The sequence below is a fragment of the Ursus maritimus genome, unplaced genomic scaffold (genome assembly GCF_017311325.1).
Source record: "Ursus maritimus isolate PB19 unplaced genomic scaffold, ASM1731132v1 scaffold_23, whole genome shotgun sequence".
Taxonomy (NCBI): domain Eukaryota; kingdom Metazoa; phylum Chordata; class Mammalia; order Carnivora; family Ursidae; genus Ursus; species Ursus maritimus.
The window spans coordinates 19,118,791-19,142,996 of record NW_024424786.1 but is presented as its reverse complement, the minus strand read 5'-3'; the positions used below and the strand labels follow the sequence as shown (position 1 = coordinate 19,142,996).

General features: G+C 40.9%; 2 protein-coding genes across 6 annotated transcripts in view; both read right to left on the bottom strand.

The window, feature by feature from the left end:
* Positions 1-2,819, bottom strand: part of TCP11L1 (t-complex 11 like 1) — a 37,218-nt gene extending 34,399 nt beyond the window's left edge. The window contains exon 1 of one of the 3 annotated variants that reach the window (XM_040638923.1): positions 2,084-2,819. The gene's annotated coding sequence lies outside the window, so the exon portion shown is untranslated. Of the gene's footprint in view, positions 1-1,395; positions 1,532-1,799; positions 1,939-2,083 lie in introns of those variants that run through there. The other 2 variants (XM_040638925.1, XM_040638924.1) reach the window with 2 other exon arrangements.
* A 2,948-nt stretch (positions 2,820-5,767) lies between these two features.
* DEPDC7 (DEP domain containing 7) overlaps positions 5,768-24,206 on the bottom strand; it is a 19,153-nt gene continuing 714 nt past the window's right edge. Inside the window, exons 1-10 of one of the 3 annotated variants that reach the window (XM_040638922.1) lie at positions 22,888-23,028; positions 13,920-14,310; positions 12,214-12,341; positions 11,209-11,398; positions 8,859-9,070; positions 7,952-8,094; positions 7,638-7,763; positions 7,462-7,540; positions 7,002-7,142; positions 5,768-5,865 (exon numbers count right to left, since the gene is read on the bottom strand). In XM_040638922.1, the coding sequence (XP_040494856.1) occupies positions 5,858-5,865; positions 7,002-7,142; positions 7,462-7,540; positions 7,638-7,763; positions 7,952-8,094; positions 8,859-9,070; positions 11,209-11,398; positions 12,214-12,341; positions 13,920-14,310; positions 22,888-22,960 (1,491 nt within the window). In that variant the 5' untranslated portion in view covers positions 22,961-23,028 and the 3' untranslated portion in view covers positions 5,768-5,857. Of the gene's footprint in view, positions 5,866-6,158; positions 7,143-7,461; positions 7,541-7,637; positions 7,764-7,951; positions 8,095-8,858; positions 9,071-11,208; positions 11,399-12,213; positions 12,342-13,919; positions 14,311-22,887; positions 23,029-24,206 lie in introns of those variants that run through there. The other 2 variants (XM_040638920.1, XM_040638921.1) reach the window with 2 other exon arrangements.

The following is a 24,206-nucleotide window of genomic DNA, read 5'->3' as shown; positions in this document are numbered from 1 at the left end:
AAAAAAAAAAAAAAAAAGCCCTGAAATTGTAGCCTCTTTCTACTGTAAAAGTTTTTGTCAAGTTTTTTCCCCAAGTTTTTTCCTAGAGGTCTCTCTTCCTAAGGTGTTTCTAATTAAGGGAAAAGACAGACACAATGTTTCTGCATTCGCAATACTGCAAATAATTAGCATTGGTACCATCAGTACTTGGAGATCACAAAACATTTTCATAAACACTAATTAGTCTTTATTATACACCTGGAGGGTAATCCAGGGATCAAAAGAAATGATGACTGCTTCCAAAACGTCTGGCAGACTCTCTTCTGCACATTAGACAGAGAAGAAGCACTTGATATAATTATCTGAAATTTCAGATCCCTCCATTAAATAGAATGAAGTTACCGGAATGGACATTTTCAGGCCTGTATTTTTTTTTTTTTACCAGGCCTGTATTATTAATATGAAGGTTGCTTTAATGCAGTTCCCCTTACCTTCCAACATCCCACTCCAGACACCCATCTCCTCCGTCCTAAATCCTATTAGGCTCTGGATATGCTCCAAGATCCAAAAGATAACATTGCCAGCATATTCTATGAGAAAGGACAAATGCACACACTTCTAATTTTATCCTCTTCACATTCTGAGAATGAGCTCAGAAAGGATGAAGTAACTCTTACTGCGCAGGGAGGAGGAAGGCACGCTTTTCTCTAACACTCAGTTTAGTAAACCAACCCCATCCTTTTAAGATTCAGCTCGAGTCCGACTCCTCCCAGGACACTTCCCCACAGTGTTTGCCCCTTTCTCTGAACTCTCCTCAGGCTAGTGGCCGCACATCTGGCATGCATCATTGCTTTAGATCCAATTCAATGTATACTTATTTAAATAGGTCTGGAGAGGGAAACATGCTCACAAGGAGACAGAGTGAAGCTTAAGCCTTGGCACGGTGAAACCACTAAGGGAACATAGTAGAGGGAGAAACAAATTCCACCTGGAAGGAGGCTGGGATAACCTTCCCAGAAAAGGTGACATTTGAGCTGTTCTTTTGAAAAGACCAGAATTTCACCCAATTAAAAAATGTCTAGAGTGAGAGAGGAGGTGAAAGGGGGGACATTTCACTCAGAGGGCACATGTGAAGGCACACGAAAATGAACAGAACAAGTGGCAGGTGATGAAGAGGGAAAGACGGGTTGGGGCCAGCCTGTAAAATTGCTAATTAAAAAGAAAAAAAAAAAACAAAAAACCTCTTCACCGAGATTTTTAACTTCTTCGTGCCCAACACCAACCATATTTCCCACATATGCTCCATCCGTGTAAGTCTATCTTCCAAACAGATGCTCACTAAGCATTTGTTGACAGCTGTGTCATCTCTGTGATGTCAGTGAGTGTGGGAAGGATGGGCGTTGGTCTCAGACGTACCTGGGTTCCAATTTTGGCTCTTTACTAGCTGTGGCACTTCAGTTTCCTCATCTGTAAAATGCAGCTACCTACTTCTTCGATTTGGGGGAAGATTAGACGACAGAATGTGCATCACAGCCGTGGCACACTACAGGCTTTCCACAAATGCTAGCTATAATTACAGGGCTACAGCAACCACGGATTGCTTACAGCGTGCTCATTCATTCAACGATCACCAACTCCTGCTCCGCCCCAAAAGGGAACCGAGGGTAGGAGGCTCCTGGCCCTGGCGACCTATCCGAGCTACATGCCGGGCCCAAGCCGCCACAAGAGACTCCCCAGCAGAAAGGGTCTCTCAGCAAAGGCAAGGCGCTCTGTCCACCGACGCCGGGAACCGCTCCCCCCCGGCACCCAGAGCCACTCACTCTCAGCGTCCGGATTCCGTTGTAAACAACTGTTCGGGCCGGCGAGGGAGTGGCGGGCCGGCAGCAGCGATGGAAGAGGGGCGCGCTACGAGCACGGCCTCGAGGGGTGGGACAAAGGCCGCCCTACGCCGCACCCCACCGCCGTCCCTGCCTCTCCCTCGCCCCCACCCGACAGCACCGGACCCGACCGGCCCGGAGGAGGCTAAGAAATGCCTGTGATTTCCACCTGGCGCCGCCCGTGCGGGCCCCGCAGGGCGGCCAGCCTCTGCGTCCGCTTCCCTCACCTGCCGCGGAGTTCTCCCTCCTGCCGCTCGGGCGGGGAATGAGACGGGCGCCGGCGCCGCGGCGAAGGCGCGGAGCGATGCGCGGCGAGCACGGGACGTTCAGCCTCTGCCCTTCCGAGGCCGCATCCCTCGCCCCGCTGCGGGCCGTCCTCCCAGCCCGGCTCCGGTGGGTACCGGCCAGTGCGGCCGCTCCTCAAGCGTCGGGAAGGAGGAGGCAGCCCTTTAGCCGGGAGGCGCCCGCCCCTCATAGGGCGGCGCCATGTTGCCGTACGGAAAGGTGGGGGGCGCGGTCCGGTGAGGGCCGAGGGGGCTTAGTGGGCGGAGGCTCGAGCCGGGAGACGCCATGTTTCCGTACGGAGATGTGAGAAGTAGGCTTCCAGTCGGTCCGCGGGGCTTTGTGGGCGGTGGCTCGGAGCCAGGTGGTGCCAGCCCCACGCAGGGCGGCGCCATGTTTCCGTACAGAAAGGTGGGCGCTGCTGCGAGAGTGCGAGGCGGGAGAGAAACACGTGGTAGAGCCTGCGCGGAGTCGGTCAAATGAAAGCAAAAGGCCGCTTATTCGCAGCCTCATTCAAAGCCTTCCCCGCCCGGGTTTTCGAACTTCAATATTACCATCATGTTTCGTAGTTGCACTTATTATTCTACCTCATTCGGGCTTAAAAAAAAAAAAAAAAAAAAAGCCATGCCTTCCGCCTAGATAACCAAGCCCCACTTTAATGGCACAGATTCATTTTGGTTTGGGGGTCCGGTCTTTTATCTAAGTGGTTGCTACACTTTGTCTATAGAAAGAACGAGACTTCAGCCCGGAAGAGACGCGGGGCAAGGGGACGAACAGTTCCCATGAGGGTTCAGCTCGGCGTCGGTACATAAACAACAGTGAGCACTTGGAGCATTTTATGAACTGTGTTCTAGAAGGGGAAAATATGCTAAGACAAGCCCATTTTGGACCCTCATCTCCCTCCATCACAGGTAGTGGGCGCCGTGATTATCTCCGCACTGGATTAGTGGCTGCTCCGAAAAAACATGCTTTTCTCACCTTTTAGCAGTATGATAGCAGACTACGTGAACAGAGAGCTTTTGTTCCTAATCTTAAAAAATAAAAGCTATGCAATTCTTAACTGTTGATTTGTAAAGATGCTATAAGACTGAGCATAACTCATGCATGCCTTAATTAAGCAAAATGAGGGTAATAATCAAGACTCCTACCCGTAGCCTATAAAACTTGTTAAATTTAAATAACTAGAAAAGCAAGATGAAGTGAAATAAGTGCTTTCAAACACTACTAAATAGGTCACACGTGGGCAGTTACTCCTGAAGTATTGAAGGCTGAGTGCAACACAGCACCCTCAAACCATTCACTAACTAGCACATTAGGTATTTTTTCTTAAATATGCATGCCCATAAAAGTCCTCAGATGAGGATTCACTTTAGGAGAGAGAAAAACAAAACCCTTAAGATACTCAACTAACCAGAATAAAGATCCACCAAGAAAATATTTAGCTCTCACTGCGGAGTCCAGAATAATATACCAATAGAGTCTCTAGATTAGTGGTTCTCGACCCTGACTACATCCTAAAATCGTCTGGGGTGTGGGCGTTCTAAAACGATCATATGAAGCTCTGGGGGGAAAACCGTTAAGCTTTCCAGGTGATTCGAATGTGCAGCCAGACAAGAACCACCTCCCCAGAGAGATCCACCCTGCCCACGCAGCATCCACACCCTTAGTGAGAGTCGACTACCTTCCTTGAACGATTAATATAAACAATTTTCCCTTGTGGAGGGGACATTGTTACAATATCAAAACTGTTGATTTGACTTGTAATGGTTACTTGTTATCTTCTGGTATATTTGAAATTGTTTCCTTTAAATATTAAAAACATATGGACACCTTGTTTGATTTTTTTGGCTGCAACCACTGGAAACTCAAACTACTTCAAAATAAAGGGAGTTCACTGCAAGGCTACTTGGGGTTTGGCAGGAGAAAGCCAGCAGCTGTTCTAGAGAGCAGGACTGTTCTGTCTCTCCAAGACACACGGGGTGGCTCTCATCACATCTCTGCTCCTGGCTGTAATCTCCTGCACCCCTCTGAATCACAGGCTGGTGTCTCTACTTTCTTAGTTGTTGCTCCCTCCTGATTTTTCTATATAGAATTCCTTGCTTGGCCAAGCTGATTTGTGTGCATATAGGTAAGCTGTCCTTGGATCAGTGCTTAGCCCTCATCTCCTCAGCTAGGGTGGTGGCAAGGCTCACAGGCACCTAGGCATCGGGGGTCTAAGTGGGGCCGGGTCCCCCAGGAGATATCATGGATGAGTGAATGAGGGCCCACAGTGGGCAGCTGACGGTTCTAGTGATGCAGGAGAGTTGCCCACAGCATTCGGGGTAGCATGGGACCCGCACTTGAAAACTTTAACCGTGCTTGCAGTAAACAGGACCAATTTTTCTTAAAACCTTGTTTTACTCTTGCTTAGGAAGTTTGAGGTAAACTGTGATCTTGCTGGATTTTTCCATGACATTTGATTCTATTAGAATCCTGCTGCTTCTAGGAACATGAATATAATAACTAGGCAGTTAGATCTGCTTCCCCTGAAGGAGAAGTTAGTTTTGTTTGCCAAATAATCATTCGATTACGTGCAAAGTAAAGGTCGCAAGTCAGTTCGCGCAGTTGCTCTATGCTGAGGTAGAGTCTCTAGATTAGTGGTTCTCACTCCAGACTACATCTTGGAATCTCTTGGGGGAGGGGTGGCAGGAGTTCTAAAAGGGTCATCTGAGACTCCAGGGGTGATGCCAGGAAAGAAGTGTTAAGCTTCCCAGGTGATTCGAGTGTGCAGCCAGGCAAGAACCACCTCCACACCCCAAGTATGGTCTCACCACGCTTTCAGTAGTTTCTGAAAACTTCCTCACACTTAAATCACAAACTATCTTCTCTTCTCTTTTTCACATAAAGACAGCTGCCTTCCCTTGCATATGAAAACAAAATCAAAAAAACAAAAAACCTGATAAAGTTATTCCCTGCTTTATTAGAACTGGGATCACACACATTATAGAGTCCTCAACCTCCTCCCATTGAAAGACTGTTGGTATTGGATGTTAGAAAATGAAAGACTGACATGCTAGCATTTTGGTGCACCTCAGTTCTCCCTACTACTCTTTTGGGGTTTTAAGTAATCTCTACACCCATTGCGGAGCTCAAATTCACAGCCCGAGATCGAGTCACACGCTCTACCGACTGAGTCAGCCAGGTGCCCCTCCCTACCTTTTTTTTTTTTTAAAGATTTTATTGACAGAGAGACAGCCAGTGAGAGAGGGAACACAAGCAGGGGGAGTGGGAGAGGAAGAAGCAGGCTCCCAGCGGAGCAGGGAGCCCGATGCGGGGCTCAGTCCCAGAACCCTGGGATCACGGCCTGAGCCAAAGCCAGACGCTTGATGGGCTCGATCCCAGAGTCATGCCCTCAGCCAAAGCCAGATGCTTGACAACTGAGCCACCCAGGTGCCCCACACTCCCTACCTCTCTTTAAAAGTCTAAATAGAAAAATTCAGTTTCCTTTTAATCTTTTTTTTTAAAGATTTTATTTGACACACAAAGAGAAAACATGAGCAGGGGAGCAGCAGGAAGAGGGAGAGGGAGAAGCAGACTCCCCACTGAGCAGGGAGCCCGACTCGGGGCTCAATACCAGGACCCTGAGATCATGACCTTAGCCGAAGGCAGACGCTTAACCAACTGAGCCACCCAGGCGTCCTGATTATCCAATATATCTTGACAGTGCAGTTCCAAAATGATCATGACCCTGAATGAAAAGTTGAAGATTTTAGTGCTAACAACCAGTTCTCAAGAAGTACAGAATATGAGAAGAAACTGATAAAAGATAATATAGGCTTGCAATCAGCAAAATCCAGACTGTGGAGAAACTCAAGAACTGACCGGGTTCATTCAATGACAGAGGCAGAGAGAGAAAAGAAAAGGGGAAGAAGGAAGAAGGAGGAGTTAAAAGAAGAACATATAGATTAAAAGAGATTTAAGCACATTAACCAATTGCGATTTATGGACTTTAATGGATCCCTATGTGAATAAACTGTCGAAGTCATTTGAGATCAGAAAATGTGACTAGTGACTGCATATTTGATGGTATTAAGGAATTGTGGGTTTGTGTGTATGTAATGATGACATTGTGGTTATTTTTTTTTAAATGCCCTTATCTTTTAGCCATGCATTCTGAAATTTAATAGATGAAGTGACAGGATGTCTGAAGTTTGCTGGGGTGGGAGCAAGGAATGCACGGGGCTATAGATTAAATGAGATTGGCCATGAATTGCCAATTGTTGAAAGTGGATAATGAGTACATGGAAGTTATTCTATTATTCTATTCTCCCCCATTTTTATATTTGTTTGAATTTTTCCACAAGAAACTTTAAAAGATGTTGAAGTTTTCAAAATCATTAGGACAGTTCAATTTCTGACTTGTCTACTGTTTATAGTAATTAGCAAATTCATTTTATCATAGCCTGAGTTTCTATCTTGTATCTTTAAGGAGTACCTCTCAAGGTAAAAACTACACCCCTATTAACTTGTAATTACAGACTTCCTTACTATTTAATACTTTGTTATGTAAACACCACAGTGTCGTATTATTAAGTTCCTACGATGTTCTTTAAAGTATTGGGCACAGTACTTATATATCAGTTCACCCTAAGGAGGTCAATACTTAATAGCAATACACCATCTAATAGTTTCAGACACGGAAGGTTATACAAAAAACGTTTTATTAAGTACAATTTCATATTTAGAACATCTAAAATTACAAATGGGATTAGATATTTAGGATACATAATTTATTCTTAAAATACATAAGTTATATACAGACATTAAAAACTCAGTCCCCAAAATACTCAATAAAGATGTCTGGATGACACTTATAGAACTGACCTAGCAATTTTTTCTTCTCTTTAGCAGACAGTTTTGAATCCTTATCAATAGTCTTTAGTAAATTCATTAGTTCATCCTTGGTTGTCTTCTGTGTATGGTCAGAATAATCACTTTGATCAATTCTCTGGCAATATATATATCCTTTATGTTTAAAAGTAAAAAGTTCAATTAATGAATCTATTCCTCAGATTTAACTAAAAAAAAAAATTAGCTATATTTTTACATTTATATTCTTATTCCCCAGCTTGTAAAATGCATTGAAGATGCTAAGCACTGCTGACTTTCTAACCCTGGTCAAGTTACTTTTTGACATAAGGAGGCTCTCTGCTAAGTCTGGATAACTCCGAGGAATTTAAAGTTTAGTTGAAATTAAAGTGCAACTACTTAAAACAAAACACTTTCAAATAAACACTAGGAATTTATCTCTGGAAGATCATGAAAACTGTATGTCTCAGATTACCTGTGTCTCTATTTGGATCTCTTCCCTTCTGAATGGCCATGAGCTTAACACTAACAATTTTATGTAGAGTTCCTGGAATCTTTAAAAAAAAAAAAAAAAAAGGAGGGATACAGATTATTCAAATTGAATCCCTTATCTATTACATAAGCTCAACTTGATTACTTTCAGAATTTTACCTTAAAAACATCTTTTTGATGATCCATTAAAAAGAGTACAAGAAGATCAGTTTTGCCTTTGGATAAATTTTTATTGTCAACAATCGCTTTTGAGAATATCCTTTTCACAACCATTCTGTTGTCACTCTATAAAAATAAAACACACCCAATAATGTATATTTAAAAGAAGGAGTTTAATAGAAAAGGCAATGTTGAATATTAGTAGCCATTACTCATTTCAGCATACTTGATACCGATGTGAAATAATTTGACATGTGGGTCCTGTAAGTACTAAGGCTACTCGAATACGATTAACATTTAGACAAAAGACTTACTTCTTTCTGTAATTTAAATTCAGAAGGATGTGCTGCAACAGCCATGAAATACAGCAGTCTTCTAAATTCTTCTCTATTTTGGGAGTCCAAAAGCTTTAGAAAGAGCTGAGTGGCTTCTAATGCTATTTCAGTCTTCCCGTTCACTTCAGTCAAAAGAAAAAAACTGCTTTTAATTTTGACCAAAGATGACTAAAAGAGGGAACAAAACTCAAGGTAAAGCTGAAGCTAAACACTAAACTTACTCAAAACTATTTGCAAAAGCAAAACAAAACAAAATGACTAGGAATTACAGTAAATGACCAATACCAACCATCAAGGCAGCCTATTCTTAGACTGGCAACTGATACCCTAAATCCTTGTCATGACTATCTTAGGATGTTAAATCAAACTCTTGGCTTTGTAAATAAATTCCCAGCCTGCTTTTCGTTAATTCAACACGTTTCAAGGATACACTATGTGTAAAGTACTGATGTATCCAACTCTACCTGAGAAAAACAGAATGGATTCTCTGGAACCCCCAACTTGTTTTCAACAAACCATGTGGAACAGTCCAGCTCATTGGTAGAGGGACAGAGTGTCCGCCATTTTGAAGACAATGAAGTAGGGAGTGTGGTGGTGTGGGTAGTGCTTTCTAAAGAAGAGAACTGCCACTCTATACCTATTAAACTTCCAGTGAATGAGGGCAGCGTTCTCCTGTGCGAACCAGAAGTTCCTGCATAACTTTAGAGTTTATTAAAGGCTCCTTGCAAATGAGACCTAGAAGTTTTGGAATAAACATACTTTCCATGGATTAATCCAGATCCACGTCGAGCTTGAAGCAGTGCCATTTTGGTTCATTCTGAGGATAATTAAATTTTCCTGTTTCCTCCAAAAGACAAATTCCAGTAGCCAGTAAGATCTTACTTACCTAAGAGTTCTGCAATGCCATTATGAACATCAGATAAGTGATTTAACAGAGGTTCCCTACTACTGTAATATTTGCCAATGGCATCAAACAGAAGTTCTTTCACTAAGTCTATCCTATCTGGTTGCTCAGGAAAGTTTCTGCTTATGTCCACCACCATCTGGTCTGGAAGGTATTCTAAGCAGTCAGTTGCTGCAGAGAGCCATTCATCTTCCCTACGGGGGAAAAATTATTTAAAAAAAAATTTATTTTAATTATTTTAAAAAGCAAAGAAAAACAAATATACACACAGTACCTAATTTACTACCTCTTTCAAGTTTGCCATGAGGATAAATTTCTTTACACTTAGATATAGATATGTGTAATTATTTTTAAAATACAGCAAGATCATGTATGACAGACAAAAAGTTTGGCTTCATATGTCTTCTTTTGCTTTTTGAAGTGAAAACAGAAGCTATCCAATACAATGTAAACTGAAAAGGATATCAAAATTCAAAGTCTACTCTTAAATTTACAACAGAGGCCCAGAAACTCTAAGTTACTTGCTCAGGGTCCCAGTTAGGACTAGATCCCAGATCTGACTCCTAGGCCAGTATTTTTCTAACATGATGTGCTGTACTTCAGAGCTCTGTGATCTATCATCTCTCACTCTGGCTAGGAGAGAACAGAGGAAGATAAGGTAGGGTTTCAAAAATAATTAAATATTAATTTCCATTTGTAATAAAATGCCACTTGGGTAACTTCAGAAAAATGCTACATTTCAAGAAATAGAATTCTAGAATAACTTTTAATATTCAACTTGTTAATATACATTATATATTTTATATGTAGTTTTAAAAAAGAACAATCCTGTGCTCTGCTATGAACCCAGGACGACTAATTCTCCCACCACCCAGGAGCATTATATCGGGCAGGTCATGTCACCTTTCTGAGCATCCGCTTCAAGTTCACAGTAAGATGCAGTGAGGTGATATTGAAGGGCACTTCTAGCACAATTTCTAACTCTGTATTTAAAATGTAAGGTAATTATAAAATGTCTTCATATGTTACTTTAGGTTGTAGAACTATGGGGCACCTGGCTGGCTCAGTCAGTTGAGTGTGCAACTCTTGATCTTGGGGTTGTGAGTTCGAGCCCCATGACAGGTATCGAGATTACTTAAAAATAAAATCTAAAAAAAAAAAAAAAAAGAACTAGATTATAGAATAGGATTTAAATTCTTTTTTTTTTTTTTTTTTTTTTTTTTAAGAATTATAGGTATGCAGGGCACCTAGAGACTCAGTCAGTTAAGCGTCTGACTTGATTTCAGCTCAGGTCATGATCTCAGAATCCTGAGATCCAGCCCCACCTCCAGCTCCATGTTGGGGGTGGAATCTGCTTAATATTCTCTGTAGCCCTCTGCCCCTCCCCCACCTTCAAAAAAAAAAAAAAGAATTATAGGTGTGATTTATTCAATTTTATTTATCTTTTTTTCCCCTCAGTTCTCATGATTTAAATTCTTGTTGAATAATAATCCTCCTATTATACACACAGTTCAATAACTAGTATGTTGGGATTAACTTTTTTTTTTTTGCTTAAGGTTTTAAACTACCTTTTGATAATCAACTATTAATGGTTCATTGGACTGTGGAAATTGTAAAAAAGTACTGAAAAATATGTTACGTTTCTTTTAAACATTCCCATCTCCCTAACTACTGAACACGATCTGCTGAGGCAAAGCAATTAAAAAATAAGCTAGAAAATGCAAAATTTTAACCTTTAATAATTTTACTCAGGAAAAGTATCGAAGGTTTAAGGAATATAGAACTCTTCCTTAAGGGGAAAAAAAAATCATACTTCCCTTAGCACCTGAAGTTAAGCCTTCACATCTTAAGATTTATATTCAGAAGAATGATAGTCAGATATGAGAGCAAGAGTTACTGTCATTCCATTTCTTTAATAAAACTAGTTAATTAAAAAATACATATTCGAGATATTCTGGAGAAGCATAAAAGTATAGATAGTCAAACGAGTCTAAAATTTGCCAAATCTGTTACTTTTGTTCCAGATTCCTTTAAAGACCAGAGAGCCCTACATTTTAACAAAGATAAGACGATGGACTATAATCATTTTCACTTGATGTGCAAGTTATGTGAGAAACAAAAATGCAAACATAAAAATAATGAAAATTACATCTCTTTCTAATTTTGACCAAGGTAATTTTGTTCTTCACTTTCCCAAGTCCTGATAATTATCAACTGACTAATGCATATCTGATTCTGTGGACAGAAGAATTCAAAAGATTCTCTTAAAACCATTATCTACGATTTTCCTACAAAACACTCAAATTATTGAGATAGATGTATTTCCACATACTGAGAGTCACTGTAAGCCTTAAGAATCCCTCGATCCAGGTAGTTACTGCTGTTGACCAAGTCAGGTTGTCTCTTAGGCTGAGGAGCTTTAGATACAAACTCTTGCTGTTTGAGTAAGGAGTCAAGAAGTGGAAGGTCTACAAGCTGCAGTAGACGTCCAATTGTTTCTTCTTGCCATACTTCATTAATAACTACACAGGAAAAATGACAAAGTGAAAAGTAACCATATTTACTAATGCTCACCATGATATTTGTCTAGGCAAGTCTAAGGTATAAATTTGTGGCAAAAAAAAAAAGAAGAAAAGAAGAGGAAAAAAGTCAACCTTACTTATGAAGTGGTTTCTTATGACAAAGTGAAACAATTCGAGATTTGTTTAAAGTGTAGGAGAACAGACTTTAGACAACAGGAATTCTTTTCATTCTTTTACTGTAAAAGCAATATGGCAGAGATAAGAGATCAAGTCATATAACATGTTAATAAGGACTTTGGAAGAAAGAATGATTCATTATTCAATCTGAAAACTGGTTTGAAACTATTGGCTGCAGATTGTTCCACTCAGGGTTTCCACAACTGGCATGGGGGAGGGAAGGTGGAAATCAGTCATTAATCTGCATTCCATCGCGATAGACAAGGAAGAACATAAGAGTTCTGTTAATGTTTTAATGTGATTTTGAAAATTTTATTTAACCTAATAAAGTGTTAGAGAAAGAAACATCTGAGAGCATATTTTAAATAAGTAAAAATCTGCACGCAAAACACTGCAGATTTGAACCTCTGCCAGCTGATAGGACAAAAGTCAGTGTTCAAGAATTGCAACACTGATCTATTTGTTAAAGATAATAGACCTCTGTTAAAACTTAATATAAACAGCTTTAATACACAGTGTACTCTTTCTTTGTGCTCTGAATATTTAAATTCTAATAAAGGTTAAGATTGAAAAGTTTTAAATAACTAATTTTATCCGAAGTTGGTCTTCTATTTCTTACTTGTATCATCTTTACTTACCTTGTGGAGACAAGGTTGCAGAGATGTTTACAGGAGGGGAGTTAGTAGGCTCTAAACTCAGATTTTCCCACAGGTCCTCTAAACTTGCTGATTTGATATCAGATGACTTAAATAATGCATCTGAATACCTAAAATGAATTTATTTTTTAAATTAATGTTTATTAGTAAGCCCAAATACTTAACTATCAGAGAGCTGAGTTTCTACAAAGTTTGTGTATTTCAGAGCAAAAACACAACAAATGCAAATTCTAAGAGTAGAATACAAAAGCGTCCACCTTCTCTCTCTCGAGCCTAAATATATATACTCTAAATTTTTCCTTTGAATATTTTAGATTTAAGCAATTTGATGACTAAAATTTTTATCTCCAATTTTAAAACATAATCCCACCTTCATTATGCTTACTGTTTTTATCAGTTATGTCTATTTCTGGGGCATTATTTGGTGGGTAGTGCTCATTTTCCAAATATAGACCTATAATCCTTTACTTACAATTCTGATACCCCAAAAGCTATGAGAAATCTAAAGTTTATTCAGAACTCACATGGTGACAAAACCTGTCCTGAGACTACCAAAGTCTTTACTTATCCCAGTTAGTATGAGTATTTTGTTTACTGCAGAAATATTAATGCGTTTGGTTACCAGATGCTCTCCCAGATCCTTCTAGGAGTGTTATCTAATATATCGTCTCTGTACAAAATTATCTTTTTAAAACCTCCAAAGTTCCAAATTTCTAAATGCACGTGGCCCCAAAGGTTTCAGAAAAAGAATGTGGATCTGGAAAGCAGTGATTTTGCCCTATCTTACCCTCATATATCCTTCCTATATAGAGAAATAAGTGTTATCATCTTTTAAATAGAGAGTCTTTAAAGTTAAGACATTAAGATATTTGATACACCAAATACACTAAAAATACACAATATTTGGTACACTATACATTAAAAATAATTGAAAGTCAATAACACTAAAACTCCTTGGGTCACATCCGAATTATAAGAGCTTCGGTTACACGGTCACCTCTACACAGTTTAGCTGAAGGAAATAAAAGGGAAACGTCTTATTTCATGACAAATAACCAAGTTAATTATGTACTCATCACATACATCCATTTCAAGCCCTGGGTTCTACAGTGCTGTCCCCCAGGCTCCCTTGACATGATTCCTTCTTTACCACCGCTGCTCACTTTACCCTCATCTGTAGACTGGAATAGATTCCTATCAGGCTCTCAGTATGGCTGCCAGGATGACCTTTCTAAGACACACTGTCATTTTCTGTGGCCTCCCCAACACCTGTATGATTGACTGCAGTGAAACCCTCTGCAATCTGGGTCCCACCTGCCTTTCATACTTCAACATCTGCCATGTCCTGGATTCTTGTGATAACCCACTTGCCTCCCTTCACCTTTTCTGTTCTCATACCACTTTGGGGATAAACTTTCTAACATATTTTTTACACTATAAATGAAAATTGAAGCAGAAAAAAATCAAAATTTGTTGACTGTTTCTGATAAATATAAAATACGAGTAGTAAGAATTCCAGGAGATAGCAAATAAACAGAAATTAACTGTATTTTATCAAATTTCCCCACAGACCCAGACGTTGGCCTAATTTACAATTCCCAAAATAACATAAAGCCAGTCAACCTCTCGCTAAAAAGTAGATGAAATCCTGCCAATATCCCCAGGATAATCTAACATTATGTACGAACCTGGAAGGCGAATATAGTTTATTCTCTTTGCCTAACTGACTGTCTTGGTTGGGTATGCTTGTGAATCTATAAAGGCTGCAACTACTATCTTCAAACGTAGGCTTTCTGTCTTTTCCAAAGACTTTGGTTGGAACTGGTTCAAATACTTTGTAGTCCATAAGTGCTTGACACACTCTCACCACTTTGGCCCGAGGAATATCTACATCACCGAAATATTTATGCTGAATTAGGTGAGAAAAAACGACATCCACAGCTTCCGAACCAACAAAGCAGTCGTTGTGTCTTTTTAAATGGTGTCTTCGCTTTTTCACCTCCACCTGTGTTTGAAGAGTGTTTATGATGCTGCTCCACACATATGTGGCTCCGAATGGTTTCTGGGCCACACTGAAACCTGCAATGGGAAAAACGCAGAGTAACCTCGTTCATTTATAATCGGGTCGGAGCAATCCTTAAGCAAAACGTGGCAATTTCCAAAGTTATTAATGAGGAACAATTATGAGGTCAGCTCGTTACTGAACTTTCAATCAGGAGCAGCTCATCTACAATGTCGTGCCTACTGTATGCTGAATACTGTTCTATGGGCTAAGATACATCGGTGAGCAAGATAAAGTCCCTGATCTCACAGACCTCTTACTCTGTGGGAAGATACAGACAGTCTGTACGTGTTGGATGAATGCTAAGGAGAAAAGTAAAGCCTGGTGAGGAGGAGAACACTATTTTAAAGGGGATGTCTGGAAAGATCTGAGAAGGTGGCATCTGAGCAGAAGACTGAGTAAAACCAGGAAGCAACCTATCCAGATATTTGGGGAAAGGGCAGAGAGAACAGAAAGAACAAAGGCCCAAGAAGTGAGTGTGGTTGGCCAGGAGAGGAGGAACAAGGCCAGCATGGCCTGAGTGGGTGACCAGGAGGAGAACAGTAGGAAGTGAGATCAGAGGGGAGTGGAAATGGTCTTCGGGGTGGGGGAGTGCAGATCAAGCAGGTCCTTGTGGCAGTTACTAATTATGTGCAAGGAACTCTACTGAGTGCCTCACATTTAGGTCATTAGCAAATGAGGTAGATATAATCTCTATTTGAGAGACGGAAAATAGATTCACAGAGGTTCAGTGTAACTTCCAGACATTATATTCTAAGAGGTGCTACTGGAGTTTGGCTCATGGTCTGTATCATTTTAAAGCACTTATCGGTAAATAGATGTATAGTTATAGACACACACACAGAGGTTGGAGTAAACTAATATTTTTAAAGCTTCCTATTATGCAGGCTTATGAGTTAAGTACTTTGTAACAGGGAAAACTGGTTCCTGCCCAATAGGAGCTCACAACCTACCACAAAGATAGGAAAAGCACAGAAATTGAGCAAGGTTTTAGCCAAACAGAAAAGAAAGAAAACATGCTTCCAAAGATTTATCACATTTTTCCTCGTTGTAATAAACGGATATTTGGCAAAGCTACAAAGAAAAGGAGAAACAATTAAAAGGAAAAAAATGGCCCTTAGTTTTAATAAGCTGATGGAACAGAGTCCAGGTAATCATCAGCTTGTTGGCTGGCTGGCTGGCTCTCTCTTTACATAAACACAGAGTACGCCTTTTTATGTGTTACGCTTTTCAATGATCCTCTGGATATTCAGTGGTTCTAATTTTTAAGCCCCCAGCTTTGCTAAGTGTATTACTTCCTTTATTTTTAGGATACTCTGACAGAGAAGTTGAAAACTTATTACTTCCCTCAAGGTCACGTAAAAAGGAAAACTATGCATCAGTACAACGTAAGGAATAAGGGGAGCTATAATTAAAGAAACTGCTACCTGAAATTACCTTCCTGCCTTTTTAGATAAAATAGAATGTATGAGATGAAGACAAAGATAAGTTCCTGAAGGACATTAAAACGCCACTTAATGTATTAGGGTCATAAATTTTAAGTGGGTCATTTGGAATTCATCTGTTATATTATAATAAATAAAAGAATCACAGTAAACCATCACACTGTATTCACTTATACTGTCATTTTGTAGCTACTAGAAATTTTAACATCTTCACCATGAAAATCACTAGCATACACACAGGCATACAGATAAAGCCCTTTACTATTTATTTGTATACTTCCCACGCCAAAAATAGATGGGTAATTTAACTACCAATTATTGTGTTAGTTTAAAATAATCAGCAAGACTGTTTTTATATTTTAAAATTCAAGATACTTCATAATCCAGTACTAAACAAAGAAGACAGTGATTGATGCCTGTTTTCCAAATGTCATGTAAGCAGTTTTAAGGACTGAATTATGGAGAATCAACTAGATAAACCAAGCTGGAAATAGATTTACTACTGGCACAGTATTTAATATCTACTGAATAAAGCCAGAATGGAGCACTTAATGAAATCTCAAAATCTGTCCAGGTCATTCCTGGTGTCTAGAACCCAGGAGTAGCTGCACTGTTTCCAGTCACAACAACTAAATAAAAGGAATGTTCACAGTTAATATTCTTAACTTCTTAAAATACTAGAGATTATAGCTGAGATTTAAATAAATTTAATGTATGCTCTTTAGTCTTTTTTCAAGTCTTCATTATATTATTATTAACAACTAATGTTTGAATACTTAAATATGACAAGCTCTGCCTTCTCTTGTTTAATCCTGATAAACTTCTCTGAAATACTTATTAATAATCTTAATTTGAGGAAATTGAGGCTCCTGAGTTAAACCCAATTTCACAGGTAGTAAATATATACTTTTTCTAGGACTTAAATGTAAATATATTAAAAGTAAGTCACTGGACAGTTTTATTAGCATCAACCTTTCACTGAAGGCTTGGATTTAGTGAAAGAGCTTTAAGCAAGCCAATGAGATTAGAAGAAACAAAACTTTAAAAACTAAAACTAAAAAAAAAAAGACTGTGAACCCTTAACAAAGCTATTCAAAAACAGCAGTCATGGGTGCCTGGGTGGCTCAGTCGGTTGAGTGTCTGCCTTTGGCTTGGGTCATGATCTCAGGGTCCTGGGATCAAGTTCTGCATTGGGTTCCCTGCTCCACGGGGAGTCTGCTTCTCCCGCTCTCTCTGCCCCTCCCCCCACTCCTGCTCCCACTCTCTAATACATAAATATTTTTTTAAAAAAGCAGTCATTAAATAAATGAATAAATAAAAACAGTAGACATTAGTCCTAAAATAAAGTAGGATATCATAAATTCTATAATATATACTAGTCACAGTACACAGGAATAGGAGAGGAGAGGAAAATAAGATTCAAGCTTGTAGAGATCAGAGGGCCTTTTAAGTAGCAGTGAAATAGGCTGGTAATGATATTAAATTTGAAACACCTCAGTCATAAGAGTTGAGCTACAAGTAGGTAAGTAAGAAGGTTTCAGTGACATGGGAAAGGCTAATCTTCGAGGGGAAGGAAGAAGGATAAATTTCCGCATATTAACTTGCTGCTTAAATATGGGAAATCAGGAAGTTTTGCAGGTTGGATAACACAGCATAAAAGATTAAAGAACAGGTTAGAGCAGGATGGTAGGCACCTATGAACCACACAATGTTTCCAGAGTCCTCCAGGCATGATACAATTCAGCCCTTTCAGGTCCCCTCTGTTCTCACTGACCATTAATTCCCAACATTGCATCCTGGGATATTTCCCCTCAAGCACCACCACCCACAGACCCAAACTAGCTCATGTTCATACAGATACTTTAATACATAATATACCCTGCACTTGACAAGTACATGTGCCAAAACCCACACCAGGATAACCTGTTTTTTTTAATGCTGACTTCACCAGTTGAACACAGATCCCCCACATGCTGGTTTGAAACTTATTTATCATCATCTAAGAGCTGAAATGAATATGGGTATAGCAGACCATAGCCCAGTGAGACAAATTACTGTGACTTCTAAATAGGGTTCAAGAAACCAGAAGTAGACAAAGAGTGCTTTGTAAATCTAGCATCGGAATTTCAGCTTCAGCTTGTCCCCAGCTCTCACTTGCATATGAGCTAGACATTTCTTTAAAAGTCATCACTATCTAATTACTAGTGATGCTCACCTTAACCCAGGTGCCCCAGTCAGTTAAGCGTCCGACTCCTGATTTTGGCTCAGGTCATGATCTCAGGGTTGTGAGATGGAGCCACACATCGGGCTTTATGCTGGGGGTGGAGCCTGCTTGAGATTCTCTCTCTCCCTCTCCCTCTGCTCCTGCCCCAACCCCCTCTCTCCCCTCTCTAAAATAAATAAGATAAAATAAAATAAAATCCATCACTATCTGCATCTTGATGCTTCCTTATTTACATTTGGTCAAGAATGTTCTAAAAGCATCATGATGAAAGGATCAAAGATTCTAGAGATTAGCTGTGATAACCTTGGATAAGAGACTTAACCTCTATAGGTTGGTTTCTTCGTTTACTGATACAAGAGCTGAACCCTGTGTTTAAGGTTGGTTTCTGGTCTAAACATCTGATTATAGGATTTTAGAGACTGAAATTCTACCCATCTCCATTTAGATATGGACATTGAACACCACAGAAAATATGGTAAGAAATGAGGCATAGGAACAAATGTGACCTTATCAGATAAAAAGCTTTTTGGAAGGTGGCCTAACAAGAGGCTCAGAAATTGTTTTAAACTAGATCTATAACATACTATACATGCTTGTAGGCGCTATATGAAGCTAGGCTAGTTAACATTCATTTCTCAAGCACTCATCTTTATTAGCTGGAAAGCAAGTTACTTTTCAAAACCAAGACCTGTCCTTTGCATGTATTTGAAATCTACCCAAGAAAAGTTCACCAACAATAAAAGAGTTGAATTTCTAACGTTGAACTCCGATATATATATGTGTGAAACTAACAATTATCTTCCCCTTCCATAAATACACGCTAAATAATCACGTTATTCCCTAAAAATCAAGTCATAAGGGAGACGTGTCAAGAAAGTACATTTACTCAAAAGTTACAAAGGGATAATCAGCTTCAACTATAACCTGTGCGACACATCTACTACAGCCCTGCTGGTGAAACCTATTTAAAGGCAAAAACGATTCCATAATCACTTCAAATGAGCAGGATTAGTCACCTCCTTAGAAGATCATATACACACTATAAAAGTGGATCCCAATGCAAGGTAAACACACACAGAATTATGGCGAAAAAAAAAAAGCTACTTCGAAATGAACATGTAACAATCTCCTTTTCATTCTCGGGCATTAGACTGCCCCTACCCCACGGGGGGAAAAAAAGAATTCAGATAGCTCATGTTAGGCAGTTTTCCACAAAACTTGAACAGTGAGTTAGTGCCTTCTTTTTTCAAATGTCCTTATAGTTTGCAGAAGTTCAAATTATTTAATTGCCTTCTAGACTGCCTCCCATAATAGATTTGGTTGCTCAATACTTGTGAGTTGTAGATGATTGCCAGCTACTAAAAATTTGTAAAGGAGGGTTTAATGCAGTGGTTCTTAGTGGATGATTTTACTCCCAACTCGATATTTGGCAATGTCTGGAGACATTGTTGGTTGTCACAAGCTGAGGAAGGAGAAGTGCTACTGGAGTTCAGTGAGTAGAGGGGCTAGGGATGCTGCTAAACACAGGTGAGCCCCCACAACAAAGAAGATGTCAACAGTGCCCAAAGTTCAGAAACTGTGGGTTAATTGAATACTATTAGGACACGGAAACTTGTGTTAATGCAGCAGGCACAGCGCTAGTTTCTGTGGATACAAAGAGACAAAGAGTAAGACAAAAGCATGAGTGTTGGAGTCCCAGATACCTGGGTTCTATTCTCAGCTCCATCATTTACTAATAATGCAATCTTGGGCAAACAGCGTAACTTTTCTGTTGCAAAAGAGAGCTAGGTCCACTTCTCTCAGTTACTGTGAGAATCACAGGAGACAATATACGTGAAGCGGCTACCATCAGTACCCAGCAATGAACAGATGTGTAACTCAAAACAAAGTGGGAAACTGTCACAGTCTAAAAGAGCCTAAGGACTCGATGTAATGTAATATCCTGAACGGGAGCCTGGAACAGAAAAAGAACATTAGGCAAAAATTAAGAAAACCTGAATAAGGTATGGACTTCAGTTAGTAATTATGTGTTACCATTAGTTCATTAATTGTGACAAATGTAGTACACTAATGTAAGATGTTAATAGTAAGGAAAAAGGAGTGAAGGGCATACGGGAACTCTATATACCAACTTCATGACTTTTTTGTAAATCTAAATCTATTCTAAAATTCTAAAAGTTTATTTTAAAAATAAAAAGAAAAGGGAAGGTATCTTACTTCTTCCTTCCTCTGAACTAAGGGGACAGAGTCTCTACCTTCAAGGAATTTATCCTTTAACTATTCACACCACCTGATGATGTCAAGCTTTAAATAGTATTCAATAAAGACTGCTAGCAGATAAGACAAGATGTGTCACATACCAGAGGATTTAACTCTTCATCAGAAAATTATATATAAATCCTAAGTCATGTAGTGGCTCAGTCAGTTGAGTGTCTGCCTTCATCTCAGGTCATGATCCCGGGATCCTGGGATAGGCCCTGCATTGGTCTCCCTGCTCCACAGGAGGCCTGCTTCTCCCCTCCCTCTGCTCTTCCCCCCATTGATGCTCATTCTCTCCCTCTCTGCTCTTTCGCTCTCAAATAAATAAAGTCTTAAAAGATTTAAAAAAAAAAAAAACCCTAAGTCATTTAGGATTAAAGAGAATTTAAAGAATTATTTTTTTTCAAGAGGTTTTAAAACATTACTCACAGAATTGTCAAGACAAACAAAAAGAACTACATCTATTGGACATTAACCAAAACCTTATGAAAATAGATAAATGTAGAGAACTGAGTTTTTGGCATTCAAATAGGCAGCTGTGACTACATGGGAAAAACTTGCTATACACTGATACCAATATGCAACGTTTTTAACTGCATATTGGTTTTGGTAGTCCAAATTTGTTTTCCTCTTACATGGTATTAGAGATGTCAGGCTGAAGCCTGGGACTACCTCTAAAAAGAAGGCTGCAAGTAGGTAGAGTATGTAAAAGAAATCTCTTCTAATAGGAACAATTTTAAAAGAGGTTAAGAGAAGTATCCACAAAAGTAGGCATTGGCCCCTACTTTAATTCATACAGATTAATGAGATAGCATATGGGAAGTACTTTGAGCTCCCTGGAAAAGTGACACCAGGTGAATTCAAAGAATTAGGTTACAGTATGAAGGGATAACAGGATAACATACCACTTTCTTCTTTGTCTCTATTAAAAGGCAAATGTCTTCGAAGTACATGGTGAAGAATTAGCTTATAGCATTTATTTCTTCTACATAAATCAGGTCCCTGGTCGTTACAGCCCCTTTAGGGTCTCTATTCAGTAGAGAACGAAGAAGAGTACAAAGCTGCTTGCCAGAGCACACGGAAAGCCAATAGCAAGGAACCAAGAAGTACAGGCTCCTATTACTGTGCTCCCTGGGACTGTGACAGGGAACTAGAAGGTGGAAGAGGGATTAACAAATGCTAACAGGTAGGGTTCCAACCCCAGCAAGCAAAACAAATGAGAAAAGGCAGTGGACCCTTCCACTGCACCTGCTGTGCAGGAAACTGGTCTTTTCCTTGGGTTCAAATCTGCTAACCAGCACTTCAGCTCTTCCCTCTGACAGTCTTGAATACATATTCTCTTGTGCCATCTAAGAACCTGTTCACAAATGCCCAAAGCTCAGAACTGGTATTTCAGCTGTTAGAGAAGACAGGGCGCTATGGTTGTAATCACATAAAAGTTGGCAATTTCTTTCACTCAGAAAGTAAGCCTAAAGATTTCCCAAGACTGTTTCCAACTTTCAATTCTCAAATGATGAATGAATCCCTCCTCTTCACAACGTAAAACAAAGAGAAATTCTGAATGTAGCCATCATATGCTTATCTGAATTCTCTAAATTGGAGGAGAATAAGGTCAATATTATGACCGTTCCTAGAAAAGCAGTTCTCGATCACAATTCATCATTAGCATTTTGAAGATTAAAAGGAGCATTAGTAATTATAAGTCAACACAGGACTAGAGCCATTGAGATGCACCCAAATGACCTAAGTCAATTCACTGACTACTGTCTTCTTGAGGAAGGAGTCAGTTTCACTGGTAGGTATTTTCCAAAGGAAAAGTTTTTGTCAGATAGGGAACCTATAACACCCCACGCAGCAGATACAGAAAGGGGGAAAGGTTGTAACTTCTCTAGAAAGGGGAGGAAAAAAAAAAAAAAAGCTGTGTTATGTGAATACCTTTACTTACTGAGTTGTGATATGCCAGAATCCGAATTTTAGAACTGATCATCCATTCCGTTCATTTGTTTGGAGATTCAAAGAAAGCAAAAGGCTAAGCAAATTGCCCCCAAGGATATGATTAACCTAGCGGCAGTATTCACCAACGTCTCTCCTAACGTCATATAACCATTAAAAAAAAAAAAAAAAAAGTTCACAACTTCTATTCACTGAAATACTGCTTATCCAGAAAATTTAACGAACAAATACTTTTTATGCCAAGTTCCTCCCCTCGAACGAAAACCACTCATCACTCCCAGGAAGTCTGGAGAAGAGAGTGGGCAAGAGAGGCGCTCGGTCCCTGGCCATATTGTGGAGTCGAGATTTGTGGTTGGGACAGAAGGCAAAGAGCCATCCAAGCCCAGATATCCTTGCTACGAGTAACGACGTGGAGCCTGTCTGGAGACCTAGTGAGAGCGCCTGGCACGACCGACGAGCGCGCGGCGAAGTTCAAGTTGGGGAACCAAGTAAAAAGCTGGTCTGTGAGGGCGGCGGGGTCTGCCCGCCGAAGCCCACCCGCGGGAGAGGGACCCCATACGCCGAGACCACGGGGTGCCGGCCCGAGTGGCTACAGCTGCGCCCAGCCCGCTGGACCCGGCGGGGTCCCAGTCCCGCGCGAGAACCGTAGCCTGAGCCCCCCCGGCCCGCCTTGAGACCCCCACACGCCCCGGACAGGGGTCTTCAGCACCCACCGGGAGGCCTCTGCGCCGGGCTGTGGAAAGCCGAGAGATTCAGCGCCGCCGCCTTCTCCCGCACCGTGGCCATTGCCGTGGCGGCCAGGTACCCAGCTCCACCGACCGCTGCACCGCGGAGTGGGCGCCCGCGCCTCGAACGCCAGTTAACTGGCCCGGGACGGGGCGGGGCTCCCGTCAGGTCCCGCCCCCGGCCGGCCCGGCCCGCCCAGGGCGCCGCGCACCACCCGCCACGGGTCACGTGTGCCCGCCGCGGTAGCGTGTAACTTGCGGCCCCGCGGGCCAGGAAAAGGTGCGGCCCCCCCGCCCTCCTGGCCTGCGCTGTTCAGTCGTGATGTGGGCGATAGTCAAGTAGACAGCGTTTCGGTGTGGGCCCTGTGACCAGCGCCGACACCTACGCGGCCCGCTTCCCACCGCTGCTTGGCGTCTCCCAGGCGCTGGCAGCGGTTAGTGCCCCGCAGGCTCAGCCCACCTGGGTGCAAACCCTGTCCCACCGTTGATTAGCCCTGGGACTCCGCAAGTGGCTTAACTGCTCAGTGCCTTCACCTGGGGCGTGGAGTTTGGTTTTTTTTTTTTGTTTGTTTGTTTGTTTTTAAGTAGCCTCCACACCCAGCATGGACTCCAACGGGGCTTGAACTCAGGACCCTGAGATGAAGACCTAAGCTGAGGGGCGACTGGGTGGCTCAGTTGTTAAGCATCTGCCTTCGGCTCCGGTCGTGATCCCAGGGTTCTGCCATTGAGCCCCGCATCGGGCTCTCTGCTGGGCAGGAAGCCTGCTTCTCCCACTCCCACTCCCCCTACTTGTGTTCCCTCTCTCGCTGTCTCTCTCTGTCAAATAAATAAATAAAATCTTAAAAAAAAAAAAAAAAAAGACCTAAGCTGAGATTGAGTTCGAAGCTTAACGGACTGAGCCTTCCTGGGCGCCCCTGGTGTGGAGTGTTGTTGTTGTTGTTGTTGTTGTTGTTGTTGTTGTTGTTGTTGTTAGGGGTTTTTTTTGGAAGATTTTATTTATTTGAGAGAGATGGGGAGCAGGGTTTGGAGCAGAGGGAGAGGGAGATAATCGCTAGCAGATTCTGGGCTGGGTGCAGAGCCTATCCCAGGACCCCAAGATCATGACCTGAGCAGAAACCAAGAGTCCCAAACTTAACCAGTTGAGCCACCAGGGGTATCCCTGGCATGTGGTTTTTTTGAAGAAGATTATACAATCTAATTCATGTCCAGAATTTTAGTAGCTGCTTTTGAAAGGTTAGTGCTTAAAATTATGTCATGATGACAAATACGCGGAGTTTTTCACGCATCCCTCCCTGTAAAAAAAAAAA